The sequence below is a fragment of the Paroedura picta genome, chromosome 11 (genome assembly GCF_049243985.1).
Source record: "Paroedura picta isolate Pp20150507F chromosome 11, Ppicta_v3.0, whole genome shotgun sequence".
NCBI lineage: Eukaryota > Metazoa > Chordata > Lepidosauria > Squamata > Gekkonidae > Paroedura > Paroedura picta.
In genome coordinates, this window is record NC_135379.1 from 37,944,885 (window position 1) to 37,959,312 (window position 14,428).

Below are 14,428 nucleotides of genomic sequence, written 5' to 3' on the forward strand. Positions count from 1 at the left end.
ATTTTAAATGGCTTGGTGATGGTTACAGCATCTTCAGTGGGAGTTTAGGATCTACAGTTTGCAGTAAGATTTTTCTCTCTTTTTTTTGCAGGTATACCCAGGACTGATGGTGACAGCAGGCCTTATACATTGGATTTTAAATATGCTTAACATAACTGTCCACATAAGAGATGTATGTGTGTTTCTAGCACCAGTTTTTAGCGGCCTTACATCAATTTCTACTTTCCTGCTTACCAGAGAACTGTGGAACCAGGGAGCTGGGCTTTTAGCTGCCTGTTTTATTGCTATAGTTCCTGGTTACATATCACGATCAGTGGCGGGATCTTTTGACAATGAAGGGATAGCTATTTTTGCACTGCAGTTCACATATTATTTGTGGGTAAGTAAATATACATTTCATTTACCGTATTTAACATTTTGCCCTTAAAGGTGATTTTGGTGGATTTCAGTCTTTAGATTTCTGTATTCAGCCAACAAACCCCAACTTTAGGTTTGAGTGATATTTTGCTATTGCTTAAGACCTTCCTTTTCAAAAACTAAAAAGCTGTATTTTTCTATGGCAAAGACCTTTGGGTAAGTGAAACAATTCATATGTATGGCCTGAGTAGTTCTTCCTTTTCATATTGGAGTCATCGCCAGGGCTAACGGATTCTATTGGGCATTAGCAAAGCATCTGTCAAATAGATGAGAGGATTAGTAAGGATAAATGTCATGAATTAAATAGTCATAAGAGTAACTTTAGTATTACATAATAATTAAGTCAGACTTAATACATCACTTTCTAAATGTTTTTGCAGTGTTTTGCCAGTGATTTAAGGGCCCCCAGCTGCACTGTTTTGTGTACAAAACATAGATTCTTATATGGATATATATGTATCTGAACATTAGAAATCACACTGTAATGAAAGAATCTTGATTTTTGAGGGAGGTAGAGTTTGTGGAACAGAGAAGTATTACACATTAGACAAAACAACTTGAAAATCATATTTGTCCTTTAAACAAAAATGCATCTGCACACAGCTATTTGGTACACAGTAGATATGGGATCGTGATCGAAGATGCAGAATATTGTATAATTAGAATAATCATATTGCCCCCATTCGCCCTCTTCCACAGATCAAAAGGAAAATCTTGATTGTAAACTGGCCTTCAGAAAATTTTGAATGTGCCTGATCCTCTGGTATCCTGCCTTGTTTGTTGCTGCAGAAGTTAAAAGGTATGGCCACGATGAAGCCAAAGTTAAGCACTTTTAAGCCCCATTGATTGCAGTGGGAGAATTAAGCTCATGCTTAAAGCTCCCTTTAAAATCAGTGGAATTTTAAAGTGTTTAATTTTGCCTGGATTGTGTCCCTAGGCAGTACAGTAAGCAAAAGGATTACTTTAAGTTGTTGATGGCTGCTGAATAAAGGCAGTACTTCACTTTATGACTGTTGGTGTGGCTTTTCTATTTTCTGCAGCACATGTATGCAGCTTACAAGTAGAGGCTGTTTGTACATTCATGTTTTGCTGTCACATTCTGTGCATATGCTGTAGATAAAAGGTATAACTTCACTATCTGCCATAATCCCAATGTGTAGTACTGCCCTAAAAGAACCTGCAACTTAAGTAATTTTCAGGAAATCGTAAAGTGTGTTTCACTGATGTATCGTCAACTTGAGCAATCAGAACTATTTTACAAAGCAGAAAAATCCTCCTTAATTCATGAAATAAAGTTGACAAGAGAGATCTGAACCCAACAGTTTGAAGGCCAGCACTGCTAAACTTTTGCAAAGAACACTTAAATTCAGTAATCTTTTAATACAGAACTTTTGAAAGCAATCTTATTGTTGACACTAAGGATGGTTTGCTTCAGAGTTTGTGTGTTCCTGAACTGGACTAAAATGACCCAGAAGCCCCCAAAATGACCCAGAAGCCCCCAAGTTAGACCTGGTCCATTTCACTTCCCCTGCTTAGAAATGTCTGGCAGCCATTTTTGGGATCCTCAAGTAAAATAGGAATCTCAAAATATTCACATTGAAATAGATGTAATAAACTTTGTCAGCGGGTCTTACACCATGAACCATATAGCTTATATGGACATCCAGCAATACAGTAGGCCTGTAAAATCTCACTTGCTGTTACCATTTCTGATGTGACTCTCGATGCGGAGTTTCATTAAATGCCGAGCCAAATGATTAGACTGAGGGCCCTGCGTGTTACATTTAAAACAACCAAATTAAAAAAGAAGCTGTTTCAGAATGGTTTACAGAGATGTGAGATTCTTTATTTTTCCTTGGAAAAGTTTCCATTTCAATTCATTGTTCAGGAAAATTAATTACAATGAATGGATGCCTTTGTCAGTACAATATAAGGAGTGTGGCAATTTCAAAGCTGTAATGCTTCTTAGTTGATATTCCTAGGAATTGTGAGGGAAAGAGAACATGTATGTATCAATTAGTAAATGTGGGATTGGGGATGAAATCACAGATACATACAGCGATCCAAATAAAAATCTAGTCATGAATTTGCCTCATTGGGAGATTCAGGTCAAAACCAAAGCCCAAATTTATATGTGTATGTCCTCTCTCATGAGAGTGAAAGGTTATTGTAATCCCAAGTCTGATACAAGTTGGGAAAGGAATGCAAGTGATAGAAAGGACACGCAGTAATGAGTTTAAACTACTAGTACAATGATATAGGCTAGATATCAGGAAAAAAATTTTCACAGTCAGAGTAGTTCAGCAGTGGAATAGGCTGCCTAAGGAGGTGGTGTACTCCCCCTCACTGGCAGTCTTCAAGCAAAGGTTGGATACACACTTTTCTTGGATGCTTTAGGATGCTTTGGGCTGATCCTGCGTTGAGCAGGGGGTTGGACTAGATGGCCTGTATGGCCCCTTCCAACTCTATGATTCTATGATTCTAACTAAGAGTGATGGCGAAACTGCAGTTTCCAGTCTGACCTCTGTGGAAGAGAATTAAATTGTATTGTAATAGATAAGTAGACATATTTGTCCACAGCATATCATGCACAGTCCTTTGGGTGTGCTAAAATGAGCATGTCAACAGTTTTCAGTGTCTTTGTTTTTTCTTTAATTTAGGTAATGTAAAGGAAATATATAGTATATTGTCATTACATGTATTATTCAAGTAAAAGAATCTACATAAATCTTTTGAGTTCATTCAAATATAAAATGTAAACCACCTATTTGAATGAGACAGAGTTAACATGAGAGCTCTGAAAGTGTCCTTACTGAATTCAATATATTAATCAGATGGTGTTCTGTTAGGGCATTGGAAATTCTTCAATTTCTTAATCTTTTTGAAAAGCACAAGTCACTGATGGCTTAGGATACATAGGTGGGGTAGGGGATAGTATAAATCCAGGATGGGCTCCCAGCATCGTTTGCAACCTCAGTGGGCCCTCCTGCCCTACGTGAGGCAAGTGGGAGCCATCACTCGCTGGCCAAGCCCCAAATAGAGTAAGCAATAGTAGCTGCTGCTGAGCTAATTGTCTGAGCTCTGGACTGGACAGTTGCAAATGTCTGTTGCTGAGTATGGGCAGCATGAACCCTGCATGGGATAGGAATGAGTAGTGGTGGGAACCTACTCTTTTTCTTTTCCCCTCCACAGGAAGAGGACATGAGCAATTGGGGGGGGGGCAAACAGAGAGCCCCCAGCTGCTACTGTTGCCCATTTGTTGAGGCAGCCCTTGCTTGCTACCTTCTCCTCTGCTTCAAATTGTTCCTTTCTGTTGGTCCTCCTCCTCGGAACTGCTTTTCACACTCCAAGGTTTCAAAAGCATGCTCCTCCCCACACACACACAATTGTGCATTTGGAATCCCATGGCCAGGCTTGTAAAGAAACAGCAAACAATTAGGACATGAAAGAATAAAAGCACAGATTCATTATGTTCATGTGCTTGGTTACTATACACTGTAACATACTAGACAGGTTTTGTTAACCACCATTTAATCAACTGTATAGAAGTTTTAGTAGTTCAAAACAGTTTATCAAATTTTTGTAACTTTTTGGCAGTTATACATAAATGCTAGCCTATCTGAACAGTAAAAAAGGCAACAATTCAGGTTCTTGTTTGGATATCTGATGGATTGGTACTTGTTCAACAGTTTTCATCTGTCATCTAATTCAGCAGAATTGAAGCAGAGTTTAGGCATCAGACATCTATGCACAGAGATAAGACATCCTATTAATTTGTTTTATTAATATTTTCACTCCATATTAGGTGGGAACCTATTAACTGAGATAATGTGGCAGTGAATAGTTCATATCCTTTTCTAACTACGGTTTGCCTATTCATTTTTTGGCTTCATAGCTTTTCACTGATATTACAACTTAACTACTTTTTAGGTGAAGTCTGTGAAAACTGGGTCAGTCTTCTGGACAATATGCTGCTGCCTATCCTACTTCTACATGGTAGGTAATATTCTAATTCACACATTCACTTCTTCATTCAAAGTTATTCATGCAAGGTCATTTTTCATTGGTTCAGTATAATTGCTTTTATTGATCATGTTTAAAGGCTGGAACAACCTTATTAGAAGCAAGTGGACTAGTCATTGCCTTGACGTGGATAGCTTAGGCTAGCTCGATCTCATCAGATTTCAGAAGCTAAGAAATTATTTTTTTCTTGGATTTTTAGACCACCCTCCCATAAGACAGTTCACATGAAAGGTTGGGGACGTATATCACAACACATCAACACCAGTCATAACAGTGGTTCCAAATTTAACAAAATATTACATAGATTCAATTGAACAACTTTAACAAGAACCCTTAGGGAAGTTGGTTTGGTTCAGATCATGGAGGAGGGTGTCTGGAGGGGACCAGCGGATGTTGTTGGGTTGGTCGACCTCAAGCAAATGCCTGGTGGAGGAGCTTCCTTTTGCAGGCCCTGCAGAATTGTGAGAATTCAGGCAGAGCCCTGATGTCTTTAGGGGTCTTGTTCCACCAGGTGGGGTCCAGGACAGAGAAGGCTCTGGCCTTTGTTAAGGTCCAATGTGCTTCTTTGGATGGGAGACAGAAAGGCAGGCAATGGCAAACCACCTCTGAATGTCTGTTGCCTTGAAAACCCTACAGAGTTGCCATGTCAGCCGTGACTTTGTATTTCCACCACGCTGTCTTTGTATTGTTTCAGCTATAGCAGCTTACCTGTAGCTTTTGTCTTTTATGGTATGTTTAAAATGTGTTGAGTCTTTGAAGAGTTGGCATGTATCTTTGGAGAATCTCAAAACCTTCATATTAGATTTTATTGTATGGTTTTTCTTGGGAGGTTTTATGTACTGTAACTCGCCTCGAGCCTCTGGGGAGAGGCGAGTAACAAATCAAATTATTATTGTTGTTGTTATTAATGTCAACAATAACAAAAATAATATACAGAAGCAACAAACCTCTAAATACCAATGCTAAAAGGCATTTATACCAATGCTAAAAGGCATCTTTGTACACTGTTCATTTGGCCCAGGTGGTCTATTGGCCTCATTCAGCATAATCTTATGAGCGGTGTCTTGTGGCTCACCTTGTGTGTCTTTCTCTGAATTAAGCAGATGACTTTTGAAGAATGTGAAAATAAATAATAATCGTTGAGAATATCCAGGAATTCTTTTCCCAGGATCATTCATTGCTTAAGCAGTTCTACACAATCCTCAAGATGGGATAATTTGTAAAATCTTTCACTGTTCTCGTCTGTTTTTGTTCGTTTGATTTTTTTTCCTGATCCACTCCAGACATACTCACCATTGTGGTTGCCTAGCAATAGACAGTGAAAGTAACTCTTGGTACTACTAGGTTCTGGGTGACCTTTGGCCCTAATTAATTTTTTACTGAGAAACCTAAGGGATTTTATGGACATGGAAGACCGGTTGAGGCCTTTTCTCTCTAGGCCTTTTCCATGAGGATTTGAGTCTGCCCCTTAAGCCTCCCAAGATCCATCTTCCAGTCTGCTAGAACACTGGTGACAGACAGCCCAGGCTAAAGCAGCACAAAGCAGGCCAAAGCTCCAGCAGCAGATCAGTTTAATCAATTCCCAGAGTGTGGAGTCTTGAAACCCCTCTAAGTTTAAACTTCAGCAAGTTATGTTGTGTCCATGATGAGGGGACCATCTTCAGTTTTCCTTCAGATCACCCTCTTCTTGACTAGAACAAAACACTAGATTGAATGACCTGCACAGTGGAATGGGGCCTGTTATTAACTGAGACAGGACCATGGTTGTCACAGAAGCCTTGAAATCCCAATGAAATAGCTTCCAATAAAATAGCCTTGTCACGGATGTTGAAGTCCTCTAGCAGCCTAGGAGTCCTCAGCATCATGTCTGAGAACACCACCACAATCTCAGGCAGAGAGACAACAGTTCAGTAGGATCACTGATCAAACTACTCTAATGTAACTATAGGCAGAGATTGTCCACCAAAGCTAAGGTGTCAGATCTTACTTCTGCTAGAGTTTGTGGCAAAATTGCTTGCCAATCTAGTGGCTTTCTCCAGCCATAAAAGTCAGGGATCCAAATTGTAGGTGGTCTTTCATAATTTCAAGGAAATTTTCAGTGTATGTCAATAAAACCACCCTGAACCTGTCCATAAAACTCTGACAAGCAAATGAGTCTGAGTCCTCTAATACAGAATATCCAACCTTTTGTCCAAGTCGGATCAGGTGAAAGGCTTTATCAGACAACAATCTTATGTTGGAGGAGTCAGACATATGTGCTAAAGGTTAAAGACTACGTTAAATAGTTTCCATCATTGGTGTTGGAAAAGGAAGCAACCTTGACCATAATTTAGGCCTGCTTATATATGATCAGACAGTCTTCAACAAGTGACACACAAGATCCCTCCCAATTCTGTTAATTTTGTATAGTTACAAATCATGGAGCAAGCGGTCTTCTAAATGGAAGCAGAAGCCACCAAAAGTGACTTTGTCTTTTGGACCAGGTAGAGCATTATTTCAGGTGGACTCCAGTGTTTTGCCAGTACTGTAATAAAGATGCTTAAAATTCTTCAGGGCATTCTGGAACCTGATTGTTTGTCGCCATTGTTTTGTACAGTCCCATGTAGGAGTGTGCAGGCCAGCCACTGGAAGATTTTTTTGACTAGCCTAGTAGTAGAGCAAGAGAGGCCCCTTCCTTTCAGAGTCCTTCAGCCTGTTTTCCTGTCTAATGGTTGTAAGCTCCTGGGAGGTCCCCTCTACCTCCCTCAGTTCTCTTTGCCACTACTTTGAGAAGACACTTCTTAGTTGGCTCTGTAATTTCATCAAAATGATATCTTTGTTCAAAAATCTACATCTTACTTGACAAAGATGACTCATACGGATGAGCACTCTTTGCCTCAGGGAAAACCCCAGTGTATCAAAATGTAAGATCTCCCAGCAGTTTGCCCTGAAGGCCCTTGCAGACCATGCTTCTCAAATCAAGGCAGCCTTATGGGGAAAAAACCTTGTCTGCCTCTGTTAACCTGGCAGTCAAAACATCTGCCCCAGATGAATAGTTCACTTTTTCAGCCTCCGAACCTGTTACTGACTGCATTTCGTAGCTGTCATCCATCATTTCAGTTCTGAAATTGGATCCTAACTAGAGATGTTCTGGGATGTCAGAATAAGTCTTAGCCAAGTACTTGTTGGAGCCACTGTTGAGAAACACAAGTCATATACAAAACACAAAGGCCAGTGGTCAGTATAGAACAGCTCAATTCACTTAGAATCAAAGGGGGCAGCTTCAGAATTTAGGTTGATGAACAGACACCTTTATACTGGTCTCACTGCCCCATTCTGGCAATTTATGGTTCTGAGGAGGAAGACTGCTTGATTTATTACTACTTCCTTTGTAATCTCAGAACTGTCTCTGGATGGCACAGTGGGAAATCAGGACCCAGTGTCTCCAAGTGAAGACTTATGTCTACTTGGAACAAATGGTGCAAATGACACAGTCCTTAAACATCCAGGTCACTTCAATAAATACTCTACCTCCAGACAAAATCCTAGAGTGACTATGCCCAGACACACCTTGGGATAGTAGCTTCCCACTTCTGGAAGGAATTTTGGATATGGCAAGATTTCTTTGAGAGAAACCATCTTCCATTCCTGCATCCAATCTTCCAGTAAATGTTCTACATTCAGTGAGACTGTGAACAGTTACAAAAACAGTGTTGCACTTAACCTGTAACTAGTTCATCTAGTTCTTTCTGTGCAAGCACACATCCCTCTCTCCTATCCCACTGTGAGCTCCTCGATTATCTAATTGTTGGCTCATAACATGGCAAGGAGAACCAAGGGAGCCCCTCCTACAGGCATATGACCGTTAGGTAGGAAAATTGCCTGAACAACTCTTGGTTGATACAGATGATAAATATATATATATTGTAGAACAGTGGTTCTCGACCTGGGGGTCGGGACCCCTTTGGAGGTTGAACGACCCTTTCACAGGGGTCGCAGCAGGGCGAGCAGCTTGGCTGGGGGGGAGGGCGCGGCCACTGTTGCCACTCCTCCTGAAGGCGCCCGCCAATTTATATACAATTCATAACCAATTTATATACAATCATGAACAATGGATCCTCACGCCATTGGTCAGTTTCGATTTAATGTCTGTGAAAGAACACTTGCATAATTGTATGGTTGGGGGTCACCATAACATGAGGAACTGTATTAAAGGGTCGTAGCATTAGGAAGGTTGAGAACCACTGTTGTAGAAGAATCTCTCCTACCATTTGTTCCTTGGAATATGCAATGTGCTCATGTTCAGCATTTATGTACAAAATAACAGTGACTTAGAAATAGGATTTGAATATGCTCATTCTCTAACTCTTATGATTTAGAAAATTTTACAACTTTCTTATTCTATTTACCCTTATAATCCTCATTTTTTTTTTGCAGGTCTCTGCATGGGGTGGCTATGTTTTCATCATCAATCTTATTCCACTGCATGTATTTGTGCTACTGTTGATGCAAAGGTACAGCAGGAGGGTCTACATAGGTGAGTGCTCTGATTTGATGAAATAGTTCAGGTAAAAACTACTTTTTACCTCTGTCCATGTACCAGACTATGGAATTAAATTCTGTGGTTAATTTTGTCCAGTCATGTACATTCTGTTAATCATAGAATAAAACCAGGTAATTTTCTATGATTCATAAATCTTGTAATATAGCATTATTCCTAAACTCTAGTGTGCTTTTCTTATTTCCTTGTCAGCTTCAGTCAGGTTTTTTTGGCTTTAAGGAAGGCTTTGCAGAAAGGCATGCAACTTTCTTAACTGTTCTCTTTGTTAGAAGAGCTAATTGTAAAGGGCAAATCAGCTCCCAGTCATGTTTAAGCAATGACCTATCTTACCATTATTGATTGGCCTGCTTTACTATCTGGAGCTGCCAAACAGGTAATGCTTACAGAACAGAGGACTTGAACAAATGACCAGGATTGGCTCAATCCCTTTATAATTTACAGGTGAAGTGCATAATGAATGAAGCAAATCCAACTAAATATTTGCCAGCTTTCTGTCATAAAGCATCAAAAACCTTTGTGACTTAATTATTGTTTTTTCCCCTAAGCATTCATACACTGATAAAAAAGGCTAATGGGGCATAATATAATTGGTATCGTACTTATTCAAGATCATTTAACATTCATAGAACATTCTGTAAAACCAGGAATGGACTTTTTATGGCTTCAGTGAATGAACATAGTTGGGCATTTATTTGACCTACTTGGCATCATAACTACAATGCTGACTAAACTGCTGCTGACTGTTCATGCATATTTGATGCAAAGTTATTGATGTGGACTTCAGTATGATTTCTTTTGAGTCAGTTTTGGAATATTACACAACAGCTGTAGCAATTGCTTAATTGTAATATTGAACAATGCTAAACAAGCCCCCTCCCTCCCCCTCTGGCGCTCAAAACAGAATATGCTACATGACTCTGCAGTGTATTAGTCTCGTTTTAAATGCAAACATTTGTCAATGTAGGCATATACATTATAGGAATAATTTTGGGAAATATATTTGAGAAGTTGTAGAATTCAGCTACATCATGCTTTTTTAAATAAAATGTAGTGGCAGCCTGACTCTCACAGGTATGTGGAACACATACCTGCTCCAGGACTCCTTGGTCCCTCCACCTTCCTCCCTCTCTCTCTGTCAGCTGGACACAGACTCCTTCACCCCCACTTCCCCCTTCCCTTTCCCTCCTTCCCCGACCTCGTCCCTGGTCCCTTCCCCCTTCCTCTCTGTCAGACTCACACACACACACAGACTTCTCTCCCCCCCCCCCCCGCTCCTTACCTCTTGAAACAGGAGGACCCTGGGCTCCACCAGTTGCGCAGGCAGCACCCCAGCGGCTGCATGCATGGTGCCCAACCTGCAGAGGCTGCGCAGCTACCACCCCGGTCTCCAGAGCTTCATGGCCGCCAGCTCAGCCACAGCTTTGGCCTCTTCTGCCAGCCACCCCCCTGCATCTTCTGGAACGCTCCCTGGGGCAGGGTTACAGATTTAACGTCTGTAGTCAAATCCATTTCAAGAGGTGCACCAGAAGATGTGTTCCACATCAAAAAAAATGTTTTCGTCAAAAATGGATACTAGTCAATAATGATGCAGTCCCAAATAAGCTTACACCTTTCAAAGCCCATTTCCTTCCAGAGTACAAAAAGGGGGATAACTGGCTAACCTAGAAGGGGCAGAACCTAGATCAATATCACTATTGTAACCATGGCTGGTATCCTGCAACATCTGCAAACAATTTATAAAACAGGATTTTCCCACTTCCCTGCTACAGTATACAGGGCTCCATTAAATTCAGGGAATCCGTTGGGGACACTAAGTAGGGGCCTGCTGTGAGAGAGAGTTGTGACCAGGGACCATAAAGTACAAGAACTTGTTCACTGGTGCATAGTCACATTTATTTTAATAGGACCTACTCTCTGGAAGTATGTCCAGACTTGCATCCATGAAAAGACAAATCATAATATTGTAGGATGTATTTGTCTTCCATTACGTCTGTTTCTGAAATACAACATTACATAACCAGTAAAACATTAGTTACTGATGCTGCCTGATAGGTAAAATATATGTTGACATAGTCTGTTCTTGGTTTGCTCTTGCTTATCACTGCTGATTTAAATCCTTTTTTATAAAAAATGTTTTTCCCCTTTTCTAATCTGAATTCCGTATTTATATGGGAATTTAATGACTTTCCTGTATTTGGTTTGTAAAGGAAAGGAAAAGTTATCATTCTGGGATATCTCATACACTGTTTGAAAAGATACATTCGCTCTTTGTTACAGTTGGCCTCCTTTTTAAAAAAAAAAGAAGGTTGTCACGTGATCTACAATGGATACTGTGCTTGCTCTCCAAGTCCTGGCTGACTTAGCCCCATGAATTCAATTTTCTGCTTTGTGCTGCATGAATCTCCAACAGAGCAACTTCTGATTCACTTGACAGGACATTTGGTTTTCTTGCACTGAGAATAAGTGGAATCTGTTGCATCAGATATGAAATCTTTATGTTGCTGCAGGTGGACAATATCTTTTCCTGTTTTTTTTTCACAGTCGGTCACTTATTCAAATACTTCATTAATCTTGCAATTGTCATTCAAACTAAAAATCGTTATTACTATGACACTTCCATGTTCGTAGTTAAGCAATCTGATTTGGACATAGAATCTGAAGGAGAAGATGGATAACTAATCCAAGAACATCAGCTATTGATGTCATCTTTAGGCATGCCTATCTCTAAAATTTCATCTGTTTGTTACATTTTCATACTGTCCTCTCTTGGAGCTCAGGGCCCTCCAAGGTGTTCCTGTGAGAACCCTGCATTCTGACCCAGTTATAATTTCTGGAGCAGGAATAAGGGTGGGCGCACATAGAGCAAGTTGCAAAAATCCAGCCTAGAGGTGACAGTCACATGGATCACTGTGGCTAAGTGCTCCATGCTTAGGTAGGGCGCTAGTAGCTTGGTTTGGCATGTGAAAGAACTCCAGCTGCACTATTCTTGTGACATACACCGCCATAGAGAGGGAGGCATCCAGAATCACACCCAGGTTCTTGGCGGACTAGGCTACTGACAGTTGCACCCCATTCGGGCTGGGTAATCATATCACCACATCTTTCTGACTGATTCAGCCAGGAAGAATTGATCTTGACTTTTCCAGAACTCTATTCTGGGAATAGTGCCCCTGCATAGAATTTGAAAGCCTCTACTCTTCCCAGCTCTTTGCTTTGCTGCATCATCCCAAGATAATAAAACAGTCACTGATACTAAAGCACAGTCTGCTAATTTAGTGATGCAAAACAGTTGAATTCTGCTGGATTTTAATTGAAGAATGTGAACCAGCAAGAACAAATATGATTTCTGTTGTAGCAATGTCAGCTAGTGGTAACTCTTATCCTCCTCTGAAGTCTGCGAGAAGTCTGACTAGTATCTGTTTCGTAGCTGCAAACATTACTTGCAAACTTGCAAACATTACTTCAAATGCTACAGAGCTTTTCTGACTGTTGTCCTTTAGGTGTCCTTTTCAATGTGTTATGATATATTTCAAATAGCAGTTATCTATATTATGGTTGAGTTACAGCAAAGGGAAGTTGTTTAGCATGTAGAGGCTTCTTAATTTTCCATCATCCACAGCTTTTGCTCAGTCTGGCTCTATGACCCGGTTTGTTTACCAACTAGGAGAACAGCACCATTGCTTACAGGAAAGAAATTGGGAGGGGGGAGGACCACTTTGCCCTGAGACTGCAGGGTAAGGATGAAATACAAAGGTGAGAGTCTCATGTGTGCTTCTGAACATCTTGCTCTGGTCTTGGAAAGCTTATTTGTAACAGGAGGGTTCAGTGCTTTATGGACTGTGAATAAGGAGGACTTTCAAAAGTAATTAGGAAGCCGTTATTTTGAAAGATCTTGTGTCAGAAAATTCTGGATGATGTGAGAGTAGAATGGAGTAGGTCTGTAATTCCTTCACCCAACCAGATGCTAAACCATGTTGTCATTTTCACCTGAGCAAACGGCTGAAAGTGTGACTATAGTTACATAACTCTATTGCAGTTAGCAAGAAGCTATTATGTGGGTACTAGAGATCAAACCAATAAAAGCTGCTGTTAAATGCCACAGGATGGCAGTGTTGCAATAACTTTGACATTATGAACTGCCAGTAGCAAGTTTGATTTTTTTTTAAATGTCAGGTGTAAATGCCCTGGTAAGATGAGCATACCAATCTTATATACCATGCCTCTACTCTTCTCAGCACATATCTAGTGGCCAAGACAAGTATATTGAGAGATCCCAGTGTAGGAAGAAGGAGGGAAACAGGTACTGATTACATATTAAATGAAGCTTTATTAAATACTAGCAAGAAAGCCCATTGCAACCAGGAATGCAATGGGCGCTAGGACCCAGGGGACACCAGGAGGTGCTTTTTTTTTCTGCTGCGTGGAGCTGTGAAAGGCTCCTACAGGGTTTTTTTTTTCTGCTGCTTGGAGCTGGGAAAGGCTCCTACAGGGTTTTGTTTTCTGCTGCTTGGATCTGCGAAAGGCTCCTACAGGGTTTTTTTTTCTGCTGCTTGGAGCTGTGAAAGGCTCCTGCAGGGTTTTTTTTTCTGCTAGCTCTCCTGGGCGTGCCGGCTTGGAGCTCCTACAGGGGTTTTTTTTCCTGCTGCTTGGAGCTGGGAAAGGCTCCTTCAGGGTTTTGTTTTCTCCTGCTTGGATCTGCGAAAGGATCCTACAGGGTTTTTTTTTCTGCTGCTTGGATCTGCGAAAGGCTCCTACAGGGTTTTTTTTTCTGCTGCTTGGAGCTGTGAAAGGCTCCTGCAGGGTTTTTTTTTTCTGCTAGCTCTCGTGGGCGTGCCGGCTTGGAGCTCCTACAGGGGTTTTTTTTCCTGCTGCTTGGAGCTGGGAAAGGCTCCTTCAGGGTTTTGTTTTCTGCCGCTTGGATCTGCGAAAGGCTCCTACAGGGTTTTTTTTTCTGCTGCTTGGAGCTGTGAAAGGCTCCTGCAGGGTTTTTTTTTTCTGCTAGCTCTCGTGGGCGTGCCGGCTTGGAGCTCCTACAGGGGGTTTTTTTCCTGCTGCTTGGAGCTGGGAAAGGCTCCTTCAGGGTTTTGTTTTCTGCTGCTTGGATCTGCGAAAGGCTCCTACAGGGTTTTTTTTTTCTGCTGCTTGGAGCTGTGAAAGGCTCCTGCAGGGTTTTTTTTTTCTGCTAGCTCTCGTGGGCGTGCCGGCTTGGAGCTCCTACAGGGGTTTTTTTTCCTGCTGCTTGGAGCTGCGAAAGGCTCCTACAGGGTTTTGTTTTCTGCTGCTTGGATCTGCGAAAGGCTCCTTCAGGGTTTTGTTTTCTGCTGCTTGGAGCTGCGAAAGGCTCCTTCAGGGTTTTGTTTTCTGCTGCTTGGATCTGCGAAAGGCTCCTACAGGGTTTTTTTTTTCTGCTGCTTGGAGCTGTGAAAGGCTCCTGCAGGGTTTTTTTTT

The 14,428-nt window shown here is 41.1% G+C and overlaps 1 protein-coding gene across 1 annotated transcript in view; it reads left to right on the forward strand.

The window, feature by feature from the left end:
* Positions 1–14,428, forward strand: part of STT3B (STT3 oligosaccharyltransferase complex catalytic subunit B) — a 46,539-nt gene that overhangs the window by 14,880 nt on the left and 17,231 nt on the right. The window contains exons 3-5 of the mRNA XM_077304556.1: positions 92–379; positions 4,348–4,413; positions 8,857–8,956. Of these exons, the coding sequence (XP_077160671.1) occupies positions 92–379; positions 4,348–4,413; positions 8,857–8,956 (454 nt within the window). The remainder of the gene's footprint in view (positions 1–91; positions 380–4,347; positions 4,414–8,856; positions 8,957–14,428) is intronic.